Here is a 20,220-nt window from a genome sequence, read left to right as displayed (position 1 = left end):
AGCTAAGTGCAACGGCGGGTGAGAAACTAACAATTATAACGCTAAAACTGTGTAGTGAGACAAACAATCATGCTGTGCACCTACGAAAACAATTTTGACGCAACTACATGTTTCTTCTGCTTACAAAGATCAGGCTTATGCAAACGAATACAAACAGCCTCAAGTACTTTCAACTGACTAGCATACCGTGCACGACAAAGAACAGAAAAACTAAAATCATCATACACCTGCAGACACTTAGGGTGAGACAACAAGTGAAGAAAAACGGCAGACTTCTTACGATCACAATCACCATCTGATTCCTCGTCTCCAACAACCGCAACCTCGTCCTCCGTCTCATCTCCCAACTCGTCCTCAGTGTCGTCCTCCGTGTCATTCTCCTCATCAACACCGATCGGTCCCAGGCTCGCTTCATGTTGTTTAACCTCTGTTCGTTGACTCCTCCTTTGATCTTGATGGTAAATTGTTACCATTGTTGTTGTTGTTGTTGTTGTTGTTGTTGTTGTTGTTGTTGTTGTTGTTGTTGTTGTTGTTGTTGTTGTTGTTGTTGTTGTTGTTGTTGTTGTTGTTGTTGTTGTTGTTGTTGTTGTTGTTGTTGCTGTTGTTGTTAAATCTTGTGCTCCCAGTGTCCTCGACTTTCCACTGATGAATGTGACAAGAAAATTAATTCTGGTAAACTTTCATGACTTCGTTGTAGTGTGGCGATGACTGCAGAATTTGTTCTCTTTATTGCTATTATAAAATTGTTGTCTCCACGTCGATTATTTGAATATAATTGTTGTTATAAATTATTATATTATAATATAATATAATATACGTAGTACAGTGTAGTACCGTGTTGGTGGTTTGTAGGGCTTGGCGGATAATGCCGGCAGAAAAATTGGCAGAATTCGGTACTTTTTCTGGTAAGTTTCATGCATGTTTGGTATGTGGATAAAGAAATGGAGCAGAATTCGAGGAATTGCCCGCCATAAGGTTTGTATGGTTCTGCCAATTTCGGTGCAAAAAAAGCAGAATCTGCCACCTTTTCGAGCATTATCCGCCAAGGCCTAGTGGTTTGACAGCATGAAACAAGGTGGCGGACACCGTGTAAGAAACAGTGACCATGGTGACCTTTCTACAAGTACAACCATCCACACCGGCACACGGTTCCGAACAAGGACGTACATGTAAGCTGTCCTCCTGGACTCCTCCACCTAAATGGAGGTTTGCACATTGCAAACCGTAGTTAACATTCACGAAACCAACAAGCCAAAGGCGCCATGGCAACCAGTAAACGAACCCGCAAAAATAACAATAATTAGAATAAGAAACAATTTTCTTGTCACATTCATCAAAAAGATAATATTATGTGAAATGTTTCTAGCCAAGTAGCGTTTGCGCAGAGCATCATTCAGGGTTTCAACCTGACTCCTAGAGTATCTCCGTTTAAAATATGCAAATAATCGTTGTAGTGTGGCGATGACTGCAGAATTTGTTCTTTTTATTGCTATTATAAAATTGTTGTCTCCACGTCGATTATTTGCATATTTTAAACGGAGATACTCTAGGAGTCAGGTTGAAACCCTGAATGATGCTCTGCGCAAACGCTACTTGGCTAGAAACATTTCACATAATATTATCTTTTTGATGAATGTGACAAGAAAATTAATTCTGGTAAACTTACATGACTTCGTTGTAGTGTGGCGATGACTGCAGAATTTGTTCTTTTTATTGCTATTATAAAATTGTTGTCTCCACGTCGATTATTTGCATATTTTAAACGGAGATACTCTAGGAGTCAGGTTGAAACCCTGAATGATGCTCTGCGCAAACGCTACTTGGCTAGAAACATTTCACATAATATTATCTTTTTGATGAATGTGACAAGAAAATTAATTCTGGTAAACTTACATGACTTCGTTGTAGTGTGGCGATGACTGCAGAATTTGTTCTTTTTATTGCTATTATAAAATTGTTGTCTCCACGTCGATTATTTGCATATTTTAAACGGAGATACTCTAGGAGTCAGGTTGAAACCCTGAATGATGCTCTGCGCAAACGCTACTTGGCTAGAAACATTTCACATAATATTATCTTTTTGATGAATGTGACAAGAAAATTAATTCTGGTAAACTTACATGACTTCGTTGTAGTGTGGCGATGACTGCAGAATTTGTTCTTTTTATTGCTATTATAAAATTGTTGTCTCCACGTCGATTATTTGCATATTTTAAACGGAGATACTCTAGGAGTCAGGTTGAAACCCTGAATGATGCTCTGCGCAAACGCTACTTGGCTAGAAACATTTCACATAATATTATCTTTTTGATGAATGTGACAAGAAAATTAATTCTGGTAAACTTACATGACTTCGTTGTAGTGTGGCGATGACTGCAGAATTTGTTCTTTTTATTGCTATTATAAAATTGTTGTCTCCACGTCGATTATTTGCATATTTTAAACGGAGATACTCTAGGAGTCAGGTTGAAACCCTGAATGATGCTCTGCGCAAACGCTACTTGGCTAGAAACATTTCACATAATATTATCTTTTTGATGAATGTGACAAGAAAATTAATTCTGGTAAACTTACATGACTTCGTTGTAGTGTGGCGATGACTGCAGAATTTGTTCTTTTTATTGCTATTATAAAATTGTTGTCTCCACGTCGATTATTTGCATATTTTAAACGGAGATACTCTAGGAGTCAGGTTGAAACCCTGAATGATGCTCTGCGCAAACGCTACTTGGCTAGAAACATTTCACATAATATTATCTTTTTGATGAATGTGACAAGAAAATTAATTCTGGTAAACTTACATGACTTCGTTGTAGTGTGGCGATGACTGCAGAATTTGTTCTTTTTATTGCTATTATAAAATTGTTGTCTCCACGTCGATTATTTGCATATTTTAAACGGAGATACTCTAGGAGTCAGGTTGAAACCCTGAATGATGCTCTGCGCAAACGCTACTTGGCTAGAAACATTTCACATAATATTATCTTTTTGATGAATGTGACAAGAAAATTAATTCTGGTAAACTTACATGACTTCGTTGTAGTGTGGCGATGACTGCAGAATTTGTTCTTTTTATTGCTATTATAAAATTGTTGTCTCCACGTCGATTATTTGCATATTTTAAACGGAGATACTCTAGGAGTCAGGTTGAAACCCTGAATGATGCTCTGCGCAAACGCTACTTGGCTAGAAACATTTCACATAATATTATCTTTTTGATGAATGTGACAAGAAAATTAATTCTGGTAAACTTACATGACTTCGTTGTAGTGTGGCGATGACTGCAGAATTTGTTCTTTTTATTGCTATTATAAAATTGTTGTCTCCACGTCGATTATTTGCATATTTTAAACGGAGATACTCTAGGAGTCAGGTTGAAACCCTGAATGATGCTCTGCGCAAACGCTACTTGGCTAGAAACATTTCACATAATATTATCTTTTTGATGAATGTGACAAGAAAATTAATTCTGGTAAACTTACATGACTTCGTTGTAGTGTGGCGATGACTGCAGAATTTGTTCTTTTTATTGCTATTATAAAATTGTTGTCTCCACGTCGATTATTAGAATAAGAAACAGAAAAAAAAATCAAGTTAGTGTGACAACAAATGCAAGGTTCCCTTTCCGGTGAAAGTGCTGCAACTGAGTGTGTCATTGCTGACCAACAATTTGTTTTCGGCTGGCCCGTTTGAGGAGCCTCCTGTTCTCCCCATTCACACCTCTGGCATTGGAGTTGTACCTAAGAAGTCGGGTGGCGTCCGCCTAATCATGCACCTCTCCGCTCCTGCTGGCAGGAGCATAAATGATGGCATCAAGAACTCAGACTTCTCCTTCCAAATGATCTCGGTGGATACGGTGGCCGATCATGTCATGCGCACTGGGAAGGGGGCATTGCTATGCAAAGTGGACATCAAGCATGCATTCCGGCTCTGTCCCGTTCATCCCAACGACTGGCCTCTACTCGGAATATGTTGGCGGGGGAAGTTTTATGTCGACAAAGTGCTGCCTTTCGGCCTGCGCTCCGCACCAGCTTTATTCAACCGCCTAGCCGAAGCACTGGCCTGGCTACTTCGCCACAACTACGGTTTGAAGTGTCTGGAACACTACCTTGACGATTTCATCAACGTCTCACCACCAGCGCCGGTGGTCGCCACATCAACAGCAGCGGTGCACATGGCCACCATCCTGGAGGTTTTCGCCAACCTCGGGTTTCCCATCGCGGAAGGAGCAGACAAGGTTGTCGGTCCGGCCACGGTCATGACAGTGCTCGGCATTGAGCTGGATACTCAGGCTCTGGAAATGCGGCTGCCGGCCGACAAGCTTCTCGAGATCAAAGCGCGGCTCAACGAGTGGGCGGTCAGCCCATCGTGCACGAAACGTCAACTGTTGTCACTAATTGGCCTCCTCTCATTTGCGTCCAAAGTGGTTGCGGCCGGCCGCACCTTCACCCGTCGTCTCATCCATACCAGCACCACCGTGACAGGCTTAGATGAAGAAGTGCACCTGGACGCCGATGCTCAAGCAGACATCCGTTGGTGGAAGGAGTTCCTCCCACACTGGAACGGCCGAGCGCTTCTGCGTGACCCAGTATGGTCGAAGCCCCCAGACTTTGAGCTCTATACCGATGCTTCCGGCCTGGGATTTGGAGGTTTCTTTCAGAGTGCCTGGTTTTGCCAAGAATGGGGCCCGGAGCACCAGCACGGCCCTTTCTCCTCTATCATGTGGCGGGAGATGTATCCCATTGCTGTGGCCGCGCAATTGTGGGGCCCGCAGTGGCAGACGAAGAAGATCCTCCTCCATTGCGACAATCAAGCTGTCGCCACAGCATGGGAATCCGGCTCATGCCGGAATCTGGAGGTCATGAACCTCATACGGACCACCCTGCGTATTGCGGCACGCTACAACTTCATCCTGTTGATCCGTCACATCTCAGGTATCGACAACAGTATTGCGGACGCCCTCTCCCGTCTACAGCTCAGTCGCTTCCGCTCGCTAGCTCCGTCTGCCAATCCGGACCCAGTTCCACTGCCAACTCAGATCGTCTAATGATGTCTCACAATATATTCACAGCCCCTTGGGGTGTCCGTTTTGCTGTGTCTGGCCTTCGCCGTCACTACACTGACTTATTGTTATTTTTTTTCTGCCATACCAACTACACCGAAACCAATTTCTCAGTTCAATCTCTCCCTTACTATTCGCCCACCCTTTAGCACGGGCGGCTCTCCTCCCTACACTGCCCCCCCGCTTCGCTGCTCTCTTTTGGAAGGAAGTGGCTATGCAGTGCTCATATAGTGCAATCCTGCAAAAACCAAAAATTGGCTCTCAACGGTCATAGGCGTTTTGGCATCGTGGTATAGCTATGCCCCTATGTCAGGGTATTAAGTTGAGTACTGGGATGCTCATTGCACTCAGACTGGCACCGGGATGCCTATGCGAGCGATAATTATGTGGGCCGGCATCAAGATGGCCTTAGCGTGGATGCGTACACGTTACACCCTGGGCTTGATGCGAGGCTAAGTGATGCATTCTTAACTGTTTACGGCAATTCACATTTAAGGTGGCAGTCTGGGTTCGCGGCCCGACCGCATGAACACAGCCGTAACTTCCATAATAATTGATGAATTTTGCTCAAATCTTGACCACATACCCAGTGTATTTCACTAAGTCCAATGAAGTATAAATCAAGCTCACACATGGGAATCCGCAGACACAATAGTCAAATCTGCGATTATGCCGTACCACCAATACCTTAGACGCAATATGCAAACGCAGAAAGAAGCTGGGTAGAAACTGAGTGCTCCACAGGATTTCCTTCACATATACCTAGGTGCTAAGTGGAGCGGAATTTTGAAATCATATTCAGAACAAAGTACTCAAGCTGTCAAACAAAAATCATGCAATCGCGCAAAATTTAGGTCCTCGATCAGTAGCACTTTACTCAAAGCTACTAGACAAATATAAAAATCCATGACACTTAGCACCTTGATAAATGCTCACAGTTTCCAAAAATGTATGGTTTATGGGGTCTGTGACTTACAGGTTCTTCGCTACGCTGTCTAAGAGGTACGGGACTCAGTGGAAAATGGAGAAAAAAAGTGCTCTGTGCAAGTACAGATGGAGGTATGTCTGTCCAACTAGAACTTACTAGAACTTAGTCGAAGCCACCAGCTTCATATGTCAAACCTTCTTCCTCTTGCTGCTCATCCTGGATGCCTTTCCTGATCCTCCTTCGCTTCTTTCGTGACCTCTTCCCTTCTTCTGACTTCTTTCTGGCAGCATGTGCCTGTCTCTCACGGTCTAGCAGCTTGATGAGACGTGTCGTATGGTGTCCAGTAGGGAGGCCCATCTCGTCCAGAACGCGTTTCACTGCCACACCTCCATCATTGAACCAGGCCACGGCCAGGTAGACGCACATCTGGACAGTGGGAGCGGATGCAAAGCCTGTCTTTGGACACAACTGCCACACGAGTCCATTGAACGCTTCGTTGCGATTCTGCGTAGCACCCTTCTGGCAGCGCTCGAGCAAACTCCGGTCGGACAACCGAATGTAGACCGGCTTCAGTTCCTTCCATACTGCCTCTGGCAGGATATTGTGGTGGGCGTAGACATCACCACCTGCCTGTTGCTGCTGCCATCTACACCAGCTGTTAATTCCAGGCGGACAATACTGGTGCTGAGGTTTACTGTCGCTGGATGCACGATGCATGAGGGATGCCCATATGGCCCTGGCCATGGCTTGCAAGTCTCCGCTGTTGTTCCGCACAGCCATGCCATAGTAGGCTTGCAGCTTGTCGATCATGGCATCCGTGAGGCGACCACGTCCGCCTATAGTGCGCCCATCAGCAAGCTTCTTGCCCGCAAGGTTTTTCTTCAGCTTTCTTAGGCTGGTACCGATGCGTTTTTGAACGTGGCCGACACATTCCTCCTTGACTACAGGCACCTCGGGCCCATACGGACAAGCGTCACGCACAGCCTTAAAACTCTTGGTATCTCCATCACCAATGTAGGTGGTGTACCTCAGCTTGCGGCTCTCAAAGGACCTGGCCCACAGAGTCTTGGCGGCTGCACTCTCCATGGCAGGAGCTGATACAGTGGTGTTGACTGAGCAATCGTGTTCGGCAATCTGTCGATCATAGTCATCTTTGGTTAGCTCTCCCTTCTCTTTTCTAGACGCCAAGTGCGTGCACTTGTGGCAAAACTTTGAAAGCACTTCGCAGTCCACCACTTTGCCGACATCATATGCAATTATAGTGAAGGCTCCGAAGAGCGATGCGAATCCTCGGCGCATCCAGGTACCGTCATAGGAAGCAGCGATATCGCTACCCCCATCTGCTGCGGACACTGCTTTCTCAGCTGCCTCAGTCATGCTACGCTCAGCGACGTTCTTGGACGCGGAATGCAGGCCTTTAGCATGGCTGTAAAATGTCGACCGACTCATAGGTGATGGCATATTCAGTGCACCCGCCAGCTTTACCATTGATTGACGTCCACGGCCAATCAGTCGCATTCCGAATACTGCTCGTCTGTTCACCTCCCAGACCCGATTGAACTTCTTGGACATAAATTCGCTTGCTATGTCGCCGCAGTTAACACAGGAAAGCTCCAGGCATGATGCAAGGCCTCCCCGTTGCGATTCGCTGATCGTGACTGCGCCATTACAGCCACTGCAACAAACTGCAGCTGACAAAAGCTGCTGAAGGCACTCGAGATCAATCAGGCGAAATCCATGCGCCCCTTCCTCACACTCTTCATCCAAGTCACTGTCGGAGGAACTGCTGTCGACTTCACCGCCACTTCCATCACTATCGCTGTTTGAAGACGTGGCTTCAGCTGACACTTCAAGGTCGTCATCAGACAGTGGCAAGTCAGGAATTTGTTTTGCAGGCGAAATTTCACCAGAGGGAGCCTTCGGCGCCTGAGACACTCCATAGAACGTTCTTTTCCTTTTCTTAGATCGTCCGGGCTTTCCCTTGGCTCTAGACTTCCCCATAGTAGCCAACGAAGGGGTTAGCTCCAAGAAACAATTACTCCAAAACAATTACTCCAAAAGTAACTAGTTTCAACAGCAGAGCGATCAGCTGAGATCATGAGAGTCGAAATTTGAATTTTTTTGAATTTGCGCATGCGCAAAAGTTATCTTGGTTGCCATGGTGACAAACATCGTGCGCGGCTGTCAGTCTGCAGCGCAGAGGAGTACCAGGAGTCGCTCCAGAAAATTTTAATGAAATCGCTCAAAGATTGACGGTAAAAATCGGAATAGTGTGCAAACCTAAATTTTGTAGAAATTTGCTGATATTTCAGTATTTCAAAAACAATTGTGCAGACTTTGCGCGGCTATATCTCCGGAAGGAAGCACCCGATTACGCTCAAATTTTCAGGATAAACCCTTTGGACCATACACAAGACGCTGCCAGTGAAAAAATACAGAAAATCGAAACTTTGTTTTTTGACCCTCTGAACCCAGACTGCCACCTTAATTGCGCGGAACTAAAACAAGCAGTATGGGGCCAAGTTGCCCACAGCCATAAGCGAGCACCGGGATGCTTTAACACCCAGACGGGCACCGGGTTGCGCGTAACAATACTAAGGAGAGCACCGGGATGCATATGTGAGCGGGTTGCGTTGTAAGGGGCACCGGGATGCCTATAATTGTTAGTCAAGCGGGCACCGGGATGCCCATATGAATTTAGCGGTAAGCGAGCACCGGGATGCTTATCACACCTGGACGGACACCGGGTTACACGTAATAATAAGTCCGGCACCGGGATGCCCAAGAGGATGGGCAGGTAGCGAAAGGGATACCTAAAATGCCCATATTTAGTATAGCCGGCACCAAGATGCTCTAAATACGCAAACTGGCGACGGACGCTGATGATTGTGAGGCGAGCACCGGGATGCTCAAATGCGTCCAAACCGGCGCATTAATACCGGGATGCTTCGGTAAATAAATACGTATTGCAAGCAGCCAGTTAGTTTGCCTTCAAAGTCATTGTAGCTGGGCACAGCGATGCGATGGTCTGTCATGTTTTGCTCTTCGTACTGGCTTAACTGCTTGCTTATTTTATTATCCACTGCGTTTGGTGCTGCTGCCGTGTCCCCACATTGCAGATGGGCGGGTTCGATATCATTCACCTCCAGCCACCACCAGGAGGGAGATACTCGACGCTCAAGCCAGCAGGCTCCTGGCCCAATCGGTGGCGCCCCGGACACGCCAGACCTACAGCCCTGGAGTCAGGTCCTACATTCAGTTTGCGCAGCAGCTCCGCTTCAGCCATCTGGCACCGACGGTCAATGATATAGTTCTCTTCATGACGTCACTGTCCGCGTCACTGTCTGGGAAGACAATCAGGGTATACCTAGCAGCCGTCCGCCACCACTTTGTATTGAATGATGGTCCGGTGGATCTGCTCAGAGCACCCAGGATACTGGCCTTGCTGAAGGGCATCGACCGTGACAAGCTGACGTCCAGGCCAATGCCTGTGCCTCCGTCATCCAGACGTGCGGTGACACCCAACGACCTCAAGGCTATCCGCGAATTCCTGGAGTTCTCGCATTATGCACCGCAAGACAAGGCCATGCTCTGGGCAGCAGTACTCACAGCTTTCCACGGGCTCATGCGTGTGAGCGAGTACACGGCGCCATCACCAACAACGGTGGATGCTCACAGGACTCTTCAGAGGAGCCATGTCGCCCTCTCAGAGGAGAAGGTCACGATCACCCTAGGGGTAACGAAGACGGCACAGTCGGGCGCTGGGGGCACAGTGTTACTGCATGCAAGCAGGTATCCCGCAACCTGCCCTGTGCGTTCAGTCGCTGCCTACATAAGTGCCAGGGAGTGGGCGGATACAGGTGCCCCATTCTTCGCCTTCCGCGAGGGGCGCTACCTAACCCCGGGCGACGTGAACGCCATTCTCAAGAGGGCTCTCGGCCCAGGCGTTTCAAGCCATTCTCTGCGGATCGGTGGTGCTACGGCCATGGCCGAACGACAGGCCCCGGAGTGGCAAATTCAAGCGGCAGGGCGCTGGTCAAGCTCTGCGTACAAGGCGTACGTCCGTGTCCCGTCGGGCATGCCAGCTTATCAGCAGACAGAGCTAGCGTAGAGAGCAGTTCGAAGCTTCACGGGGTTCATGTGCCTAAGTAATGCATTCAAGTCACGGCCCTGCGTCCGCGGCCACCCACTCCCTTTCTTGGAGGCATGTGGGGTTGGCGGTCAATCGCCTGCCCGCAGCTTCGGGCAAACACATGACACCGGGTTGTCATCGCGAAATGCCCCCAGAGGTGGCCGGGCACCGGGTTGCCCAGGGTGACCGCGGCCCACGACTTCAAAATGTTTCTCACCTTATCACTATTCCCTTGTTCCCTGATCATTGCCTTGGAACAGTATCACTTTGCTCTCAGATGTTTCAAAATTTGATTCGAATGATTAATAAATTTCGGGCACATGAAACCCCTCCAAAAAATACCAACCGTGATCCGTTGTTGTGTGGAGTGAATGTTGAACCCTTGTTTCAATAACTTTCATGCTATGAAACCAACAACATGTGTGAACTAATAGTACTGTACATTGTGCACTTGATACCACTGCATGTACTGGCGTGGCCTGCATTACACACGTAGATCCAGATCCAGATCGAGTGAACTGTCCGGGTGTTCAGCCGTTTGTTTATCCTTCGCCTTTGGGCCCTGTTTCGTGATGACTATGTCGGGTCGCTTATGACGTTGGGTAGACATGCCTGATGACATTCCGCTAGCTACACGTACACGTACCTTATCATTATGTACAGCTACAGAAGACATTGGCCATTATTGCATAGTTGTCTTTGGTTGTCTGGCGCCCTCATGCTCACACACTCCACGGTCAGCAACACCTCCGACCTCCGCAGACCTGCCATCACGTACCACCTCAAAATGTAATCACAGCTGCACAAGCCAGAGTCGACGTTTAGGACTAGGAGTGACAAGGACTAGGACTAGGACTAGGACTAGGACTAGTACTTAGTGGTACTACTAGTAGTAGTAGTAGTAGGAGCTGGCCTGGCAGACTGTCTAGTGACATGGTGTTGACTGTCTGTCTGTTGTCGGCAGAAGCCCGAGTACTCCGTCGAGTTACGAGGTGACAGTGAGTACACGGTACGAGTAGAGTGGGACTGGTACTTTTTGTTTTGCTTTTGCAGTTTTGGCATTGGGGTTGGCTTATGATTACCATGGTAACGCAGGCACCACTGGTGACCCCCGGCCTGCTTGCGTTATCGTGATCAGCAGACGCTAGGCAGTCAGACCGCGGAGTAGGGCTACAAAAAAAACTAAGCAACAGACAACGCTCAGCTCAGAGACGGTTCTATGACCGAGCTAGATCAGATGTGAACAAGTGGCCAAGCAGCACCCGCAGTCCGCACTCACCCATACTGCCATAGCCATAGGCCATGTTATCGTTCGGGTCTCGCCCTTGTTTATCTACGCCACCGTACCGGTAGTGAAGAGACCTATCCCTGCAGATTTAGCACCTTCAAAAATCTTTGTGGCACTTCCCAAGGTAAACTAGGGTGAGGATACCCTCGCCTCTGCGGCTACTAAAAGAGCATTACGCTTTCAGCTGCTGTTGATCGAGGTATTTGATACGGTGAGAAGGGAGGCCGACTAGCTGAGCCGCGAACCTGTCGTTGAAGAAGAAGAGGACACGATGGCGGATCGTTCTGCGGTGAATGGAGATAGTCAGGTAAGTGAGTCGGGTGGAGCTACCTGTGACTGAGTGTGAGCTGGCCATGGCCGCGTGGATGTCGGTTTTACGTGGCGCTAGGTGTTTTTTCTTGCAGCATGTCTGTAGGGAAAGGCTCCAGTGGTCGTGATGTCTTCTTGTTGCCTCGCCAGTTGAATAGCCGTCACTTGTATGCCCTGTTATCGATATCTCCCACACTCCACAGTCCCACTTCCTGTGGCTGGTTAGGCAGGCAGGAGTGCGAGCTCTTGTGCTCAGCAATGACTGGCTGTGTACTGCGGTAGGAGCTGTGTGTTCGCCGTAAAGAACCAGTCAGTCTTCCATGGTCTTCTGCCAACTCACATCTTATTAGATAATCCAATAGTAGTAGAGTAAACATGCACCTTGTTTCATGCTGTCAAACCTACAACAACTCACACAGGGGCGTCGGAAGGTATTTTAGTGTGGTACGGTCAGCCATCTGAAGTGCAATTTACTCCTGAGTGGCGGCTGAGCCGAAAAATTTGGAATTTTAGATCCCAGATCAGTGTATTTTATTGATTCACGGGTGCCTTGGGCAAAAACGTGGTACGGTCAATAACGTAGTGACCGTACGGGTTCCGACGCCCCTGTCACATCTTGAATCAAACAGTTTGTCCGCATGCATACACGTCTCGCCTTGCATTTCAGGAGAACGGGGAAGTCATCAAAATCTCATCGGTGGCTCTGAATCATACACACATCGGTGTCATGGGTCTGTAGGAACGCCTCCCCCCCCCCTCCCCGCACCTTGATTTGACCTTGCCCATTGCGTAGCAATGATAGCGCATTGTTATTTCTCCAGTCCACGACAGAATGACTGATGGCGTTTCAGGTCGCCGCTTCGACGCACGCACACACACACACACACACACACACACACACACACACACACACACACACACACACACACATACACACACACACACACACACATACACACGCATGCACACACACACACACAGACACACACACACACACACTTCACCTGAGCACCCATTGCTCTGAATGCTAAAGTTAATGTGTGATACGATGCCTTTGGTTGGTGATGTGTGTTGCGCAGGAGGATAACACGAACCGAGTGCAGGACGCATCAACACAGAAACGCTTTGGACAGGGCATGCCGCCAGCAGTTTCCACAAGCTCACCCATGATCAACAGAGATCGGCGAACGAGCTTGCCGAATGGCGACATGGGTGGCGCACGCTGGAATGGAGCCAAGGCTGCCGGCAACAGCACATTTATGCAGCGCGGCCAGCAACCGGTCGCGAGCAGCTTCGACGCATCGCGCTACAGTCGACAAGTCGGCCAGGGCCCTGGTAGTGTTGGCGTGAAGGCCAAGCCACCCTTGCGTCGCAGTCAGAGCTCCATGCTGCACTCGATTGGCACTGCGGGCCGCTACATACAACCAACAGGCACTGGTGGTGGCGGCGGAGGCACTGGTCACCGGCAATCGTTTCAAGCCGACACGATTGGCGCGCTAACACAGACCTACCCGGTCAGGCAGCAGAACCGCCAAGAGTCCACCAACAGCCTTTTCTCACGCGGAGCTGGCGGCGTGTCACGCTTCATTCCCACAAGCGACACTGGCGGAGCAAATCTAGACGATGACGTCTTTGCCAGCAATGGATGGGTAAGGGATGCCATATCCGAATTTTGCACGAGGGAAATCGGGCAGCAACATACATGACATTGTGCAGTGGTAGCATATGAATTCCGACCCCAGCTCGGTACGCTTGCATTGCAAGGACCCAGCACTCGACTGTAACACTACGAACTAGAGGCTGCTATATTCGGTGCTGCACTCGAGCGCGAAAACCAGGGGTTGGATTTCAGTTGCTAGCGCTGTACAGCTTTCCTGGCCACAGTGCGGTAAGAACTTGCTTTTAGATTGCAATAGTTGTACGATCACACACGCTTATAGAAAACAGGAGCGTGAAAACTACACTGCATACCCGTACTGCACACCACGTCAATTGAATCTATCAATCTACTTGTATCTATTTATCTATCTATTTGTCTGTCTATCTGTCTGTCTGTCTGTCTGTCTGTCTGTCTGTCTGTCTGTCTGTCTATCTATCTATCTACATACCGTATTATCTCTAATATAAGCACAGTCTCCAATAATAGCACCTCTCCAATAATAGAACACCTTGGGGCGGCACTCAAAAAATAAAGTGCTCAGTCTCCATTAAAAGCACACTGTGTAAATTCATTATCTGTACCGGCGAAAAAACCCTGAAATGTGTGTGTCTGACATGAACTTGGCATGGCAACATTCCTCTGAAATGAGGTTGAAATAATAATGGAACAGTCTCCAATAAAGGAACGTCTCCATTAATAGCACGGGGCGGAGGTACATTGAAAAAATAAAGGACCGTGCTTATATTAGAGATAATACGATATCTATCTATTTATCTGTGTAACTGTGTCGATCTAAATCTCTCACTATCTCTGTTTCAATGTTTTGCTCGGTCTCACTCTTGCTAGAGCCCGGCACTGCCAACGCTGCAAATATATGCAAAGCAACTTCAACATCCACGCTCTGGCATACCGTCAAAGGTGGGTAGCACTCAAGTCTGTTTGATTCTCAGCTTTGGATGTACATGTACTTTTCCTGAGCTCAAATTCAAATCCAAAGTTCGTAACAAGGCACACGAGTACATCAGTTGCCTGGACAGATCTCCATCCTCCACTGACAATTTCGAGAAACAACATCAGAACTATGTAATTCCCAATACTGTACCAGGAGAATGTCCATGCATGCTGTTCACAACTTGCCCGGCGCATTAGGACTATACCTCCCATATCCCAGATCCTAGATCTGCAGGAAAAATATGGTTTGCACCTGCCCCCAAGTATGGTGTGTTTTGCTGTTGTTAATTATGCTAACAATCATGCTGACAATATTAAATGGGTACTCATGACGTGTGTATTTAGCACTATTTGCACATGTTTTCGCACATGTGGATTTTTTTGGATTTGTGTGCACATGTGGTTTTGTGTGCACATGTGGCTGGGTGTGCTGGTGTGCATCTGGATGTGTGTTTGTTTTGTCTAGGAACAAATGGTAAAAGGTGTCAAGGCCATGGTCTTCAATGGTAAGCAGACCACATCATAGTCTTTCAAAACGTAGCTTGTTTTGTTTTTAAAAAAGGGAAGAAATACACGACTCGGAATGAGTTATGCAGCAACTATCCACGACTGTAACAAGATGATAAACAGTCAGAAAGTGCACATTTATTACTGGCTCAGTATCCGAGTTTAAATCATGCTTTGTTTACTTGCCTTTGAATATGGTAGACTGCTAGCAAGTGTTCCCGTAGAGAAGAAACCGTTGAAACCATTCTGATGCATGGTGTTACATGCAATACTTTGAAGCGGAGTGTTGTTGGTTGTGTTCCATGGAAGCTGAGAGTCAGGGGTCCCTGGGGTGGAGTAACGCTATATCAAGCAGCATTCTCGATATCAGAAGAAACTTCTGAAAATGCATTGTGCCAAGTGCTGCAACATGTACGCGTACCATACTTCTGCACGAAAGCAGGTGCGAGCCGTACATCTATTAGCACACGTCCGCATACAAACACACGTGCTAAATATGAACAAAACAATCGCTGAACACCAGACAACAGCAACCTTTTGCAAACAAGCACATTTACGTATATGGGCAGTCGTAACTTTTAGTGTATGTACTGGGTTTTCCCAGTAGAGTAGTGCTAGTAAAGTGGAAGAATCAAATCATACGCTGGGTGTTTATTGTAGAGTCCAGTACCTCTTTTGTCTCAAGAGCATCCCACAGAGTTTGAGTCAATGAGATGCTGTTGTAGAGCTCTCAGCTTTTTGGCAATGCGGAAAGTTTGGTCGGAGTGCAATGTGGCGGTGGTGGATTTTCTGAACATTCCATTCCATGGAAGGTTTAGTTATGTCTGCTACGATCCTATACTAATGGTGATAAAAACATCCCGTGTGTGTGTGTGTGTTTTGTGTGTATATGCGTGTGTGTGTGTGCGTGCTTGTGTGTATGTGTGTTTATGTGCATGTGTGCGCATGTGTGCGCATGTGTGCGCATGTGTGCGCATGTGTGTGTGTGTGTGTGTGTGTGTGTGTGTGTGTGTGTGTGTGTGTGTGTGTGTGTGTGTGTGTGTGTGTGTGTGTGGTGTGTGCATGTGTGTGTGTGTGTGTGTGTGTGTGTGTGTGTGTGTGTGTGTGTGTGGTGTGTGTGGTGTGTGTGGTGTGTGTATGTGTGTGTGTGTGTGTATATGTGGTGTGTGTGCACGTTGACGTTCCATCGTGCACAGGGTCGGATGCAGCCGAGTGGTTCATGCTGAGTGCGGACGGTGTCCATCTTGCCGACCAGGCACAGGTCAGTCTGGGACTTGACACACCGGCACGTTCTCAATCACACAGTCCCCTGCCTATACCATCTTTGCATGGGTATACCGCTGGTAACATATGCTTGTCTGACTAGAAGAGGCTGGCATGCACCAATGGCTTAGTACTCCCAACACCAAACCGTGGATGGTGAATCTTGATAGCATGGAGAGAATTACTATGCAATTATTTGCTGGCATATGACACAATTTGAAAGTGTTCTAAAATGATGGTTTCTTGTGCCGCGTCTTATCCCGACAGGCTCTCGGCCAGAAACTGGTGGATCTCGGCTTGATAGCAGCTGTGAGCGATGGTACGTGATATCAGCTTTTAAAATAGTTTGCATCCGAACATTCCCTTGTCAGTTGCATTGATCTCGAAGGGAAAACTTCGGTTGACCTTTGAGAACTTGGAAACGTAATTTCACAATCACAGGAAATACTAGACAAGAGGAAATACTAGATTGGCCCTCGTGCTGTAGATCTAGGGGAAATATGTTTGAATTGGACATGAACAAGTCTATCAGTACTCAATTGGACCACTAGTTACTTCACATGGAGAGTGCTGAACCACAAAGTCACAACCATCTGCTGTCATCAATTTACGAGGAAACCTGCAGTTGTTCTGCTCGTCTTAATCAACCGAAAGTGACCGTTCTAATTTCTTTCTGACATAGAAGTGGGAGATTCCAAAATACTCCAACTTTTGCCTGCTACTTCGAAGTATAAAGGTAGACTCATCTCAAAACTCAGACAACTTGATACTTTGAAAAACAATCATCCTGATCTTTGTAGAACCATCACCTGTATGCACAGACCAGGTTTCTTCACACGATAGGTTGGTAGGGAGCGCATGTTCCCCTAAGTAAACAGTATTGTCACAAGTTTCGTGTATTGTTTGCTCTCGTCACCACGTCAGATTCACCGGACTTCCGTGTGTCATCAACGGCATGGTTCTACTTCTGCCATCCGTCCAATTTCACCAAGTGAGTAACAACCACAGGCATGTTCACAGTAACACAACAACACGTTTGTTATGTTGAATTTTAGTCCAAGCACAGAATACTAGTACTGTAAAAGCAGAAATTTTCGGTGGTGTAATATTTTCGGTATTCTCTAAAATCGGCGGGTCGGTGGAGGGAAATTTTTTCGGTAAATTCATTTTCCAGGTAAGTGTACATGTACTAGTACCAGTACTGCGGGAAATTTTGAGTGCGTTTTATTTTCGGTGAACATTGGCACCGAAGTTACCGAAAATAAAACACGAGCGAAAATTTCTGCTTCTACAGTATAGTAGAATTGCCCTTTTTTGGTCAGGTTAAGGGGATTGGTCAGGTTGGGATTGGTCAGGTTCAGGGGATTGGTCATTGCCGGTAACTAGAAATCACCCGTATCTCAGAACACACATACTTACTGCATGCAAGTACAGTGCACGCTTTTTATGTCAAACCAGTTCGATATAGTTTTCCATGGAAAAGCCAATTTTGTCAGAAAGGTGCCTGGTAAATGGGAGTGCCCAGATCAGGAATTCCTGATTTCTGTAGAACGGCTGATTTTAGCGGTTAACATTTTAGCGGTTTCTGGATCTAGACTAATTCGCGATGAAATATTTTAGCGATCCTAAGTTCAGAGTTTAACGAGAGAGCTCGGAAGCTCAGGGCCCTACGTCATGCCTTTTTGCCTAGCGAGAGTCAACTTTCTCTTTGCATTCGAGCGTAATACGACACCGTCTACCACCTTGCTGACCTAGGCAAAAAAAGCATAGGGATGTGATAAATTTGTCATTTCTCCTTTTTTTTTTAAAGACATATTAAACCTAGGATTCGAAACCGCACTATCGCCCTGCATGCATCCCCCGATACACTTCGCATACATCGTACATATTCATTCTTCTAAAACGGAGAGGTTATAGGCTGTCCAAGAGAGTGCTCAATACCGAGTGGTAGAGCTGGTTCAAACAATAGGAGGACAGAGAAAGTGTTTTTTTAAACAGAGTAAAAGCACTTTCTCTGTCCTCCTATTGTTTGTTATTCATTCTTCTAAGTTGCTTCATGTTATGATCTTGCACTTGAAAGCCCTATTTGAATACTGTACAGCAGGAAATTTTCGGACGGAAATATTTTCAGACAAAGCCGAATTTCGACCTTTCGGACGGATTTTATTTTCGTAAAGTGCTGCATGCTTATGCACGTGTTTGCATGCGGTACGCATGTATAGTGTACATAACTAATTACTTCACAGGAACAAAATTAAAAATAAATGACACGGTACGGGACAGGTATGGGATAGCGCCAGGCATGCCGACGGCACAAACACAGAATTAAAGCTGCGTGGAACCTGGCCAGCGCCAGACGTTACTGAAGTAACGTCTTTTGCATAGCTACGGGAATTAAAAGAGATTGACTGCTGTGCATATCGTACACTCGATTGGCCCAGCAAAACTTAAGCGAAAACACTACTTTCGCTAAAATCGCTTAATACCACTGGCGCTAAAATTAGCCGTTTTACAGTAGGGGACTTTATAATGTACCTTGCTCTGTGACCAAGGTCCAAACTTGTCCCGAACACAACTGAACCATCTGACCACCCTAATGTGACTCAAAAGACATGAAGCGCCAGCCATAGGAGTACATTATTCGCTCTTACTGACTGCCTTCGTATAACTATCTTGTGTTCTCATCGCAGTGATGGCGAAACAAAAGATGGCCAGCCACATCAAAATGGTGAGATAAAGCTATTATATATTCACTCATGTTTCTTTTATCCGGGGATAATCCAGGCATGGCCCAAAACTTTGAAATGTTTGTAACTCTGAATCAGATACATGTACATTTCAATGGGGGAGGCCCATTGATGTGGCGCATGCCGTCACCATATCCGCAAAATCGACAAAAGGGTAGTAATACTTCCTCAAGGATCAAATGCGCAAATGCAGCTCCTAAAGTGCTGGGAGGTGAGTAGACCAGAATCACCACCAACGTGGGTACAAATCGAAAATCCCATTCGCTGCATCCATGTTTCACTCGTGCCAGGCCACGAGTTGCCAAGTTCTCAATTTCCGCCACTGAAACTCACCCACGGGGTGCCCGGTTGACCGAGGTGCACCTAAATAATATTCAAGGTCAGGAAAGGAGAGATGTGATTGTAAAATTGTTTACACATCCACGTCACCACTGGCTTATGTGTTGAGGCACACAACCAGCTTAGAGAAGTCTCACTCGTGCCAGGCCACCACCATGCCTGATGAGTGTACCATCATATTAAAGCACTACCCTGCAAAGCCTACGCATATCTCTATCCGGTAATAGTACAGTACTCATGCACAGCACGCAGTACACGCATTCCAGGCACATGCTGATTTTGTGTGAAGGACATACCGGCATTGCATGTGAAAATCATGCGGAACGAATGTGTGTGCGTGTTCGCGGGTGTGTGTGTGTGTGTGTGTGCGTGTGTGTGTGTGCGAGTGTGTGTGTGAGTGTGTGTGTGTGTGTCCATGTGCACACATGTGTGTTTGTTCACATAAAAAGAAGAAGAAGGAAAAGAAGGAAACAAAGCGCTTCTGTTGTGACTCTGAGTTTCGGGGGTTTTAGTGACCATCAGACAGCACCTCTCGATCTCCTGCAACTCTTCCTGAGCGTGTGTGCATGTGTGTGTTTTCTTCGCTATCCAGGGGATACAGATGAGGATAAGAAGGGAGTTGAAGGATCTAAAGCCTGTATAATACTGTAACCGAGACCTAACACAGAGTGGCGGCAATCTACTCATCACTCACCATAACTATTCTTATAACCAGAGACCAATATTGGCACTGGGCGGGCTTCTTCACGGTCCCTGCAAAAAAGCCCAACGAACCGATATCATTGTTTGTTTTGTTTGCCAGGTGTACATAGTCTAGTCTAGTTGTAGTTTACTTCTGAAGTACGTTCATTGCTCACTTCTGGTATAGCCGACTGCACCGATGATTTCAACTGCACCGATAATGTTTAACTTCAGTCTTCACCGATTTTATCGGTCTTGAGAAGTACTACTGCCATTGAGAGTTCTGTGCGTGTACTTTTTGTTTCGCCTTCGAACCATTACGTAATGAATATCTTTGTGCGCAGATTGAGTAA

General features: G+C 46.8%; 3 protein-coding genes across 3 annotated transcripts; all 3 read left to right on the top strand.

Moving 5' to 3' along the window:
- The first annotated feature begins 3,769 nt into the window (after window positions 1-3,769).
- On the top strand, window positions 3,770-5,047 carry LOC135816771 (uncharacterized). The gene has a single exon (XM_065329872.1). It carries the CDS (start codon window positions 3,770-3,772, stop codon window positions 5,045-5,047), a length of 1,278 nt encoding a protein of 425 aa, XP_065185944.1.
- Window positions 5,048-9,309: 4,262 nt separating this feature from the next.
- LOC135816770 (uncharacterized) lies at window positions 9,310-10,101 on the top strand. Its single transcript, XM_065329871.1, has one exon. The coding sequence runs from the start codon at window positions 9,310-9,312 to the stop codon at window positions 10,099-10,101; it is 792 nt and encodes a 263-aa protein (XP_065185943.1).
- A 1,297-nt stretch (window positions 10,102-11,398) lies between these two features.
- LOC135817444 (uncharacterized) lies at window positions 11,399-20,018 on the top strand. The gene is made up of 9 exons (XM_065330634.1): window positions 11,399-11,717; window positions 12,799-13,368; window positions 14,226-14,297; window positions 14,797-14,836; window positions 16,034-16,098; window positions 16,368-16,419; window positions 17,025-17,091; window positions 18,791-18,828; window positions 19,779-20,018. Exons 1-9 carry the CDS (start codon window positions 11,682-11,684, stop codon window positions 19,835-19,837), a joined length of 999 nt encoding a protein of 332 aa, XP_065186706.1. The 5' UTR covers window positions 11,399-11,681; the 3' UTR covers window positions 19,838-20,018.
- The last annotated feature ends 202 nt before the right edge of the window (window positions 20,019-20,220 follow it).

Source organism: Sycon ciliatum, chromosome 5 (assembly GCF_964019385.1).
Source record: "Sycon ciliatum chromosome 5, ocSycCili1.1, whole genome shotgun sequence".
NCBI classification, from domain to species: domain Eukaryota; kingdom Metazoa; phylum Porifera; class Calcarea; order Leucosolenida; family Sycettidae; genus Sycon; species Sycon ciliatum.
This window is presented reverse-complemented; position numbering and strand designations above follow the sequence as displayed.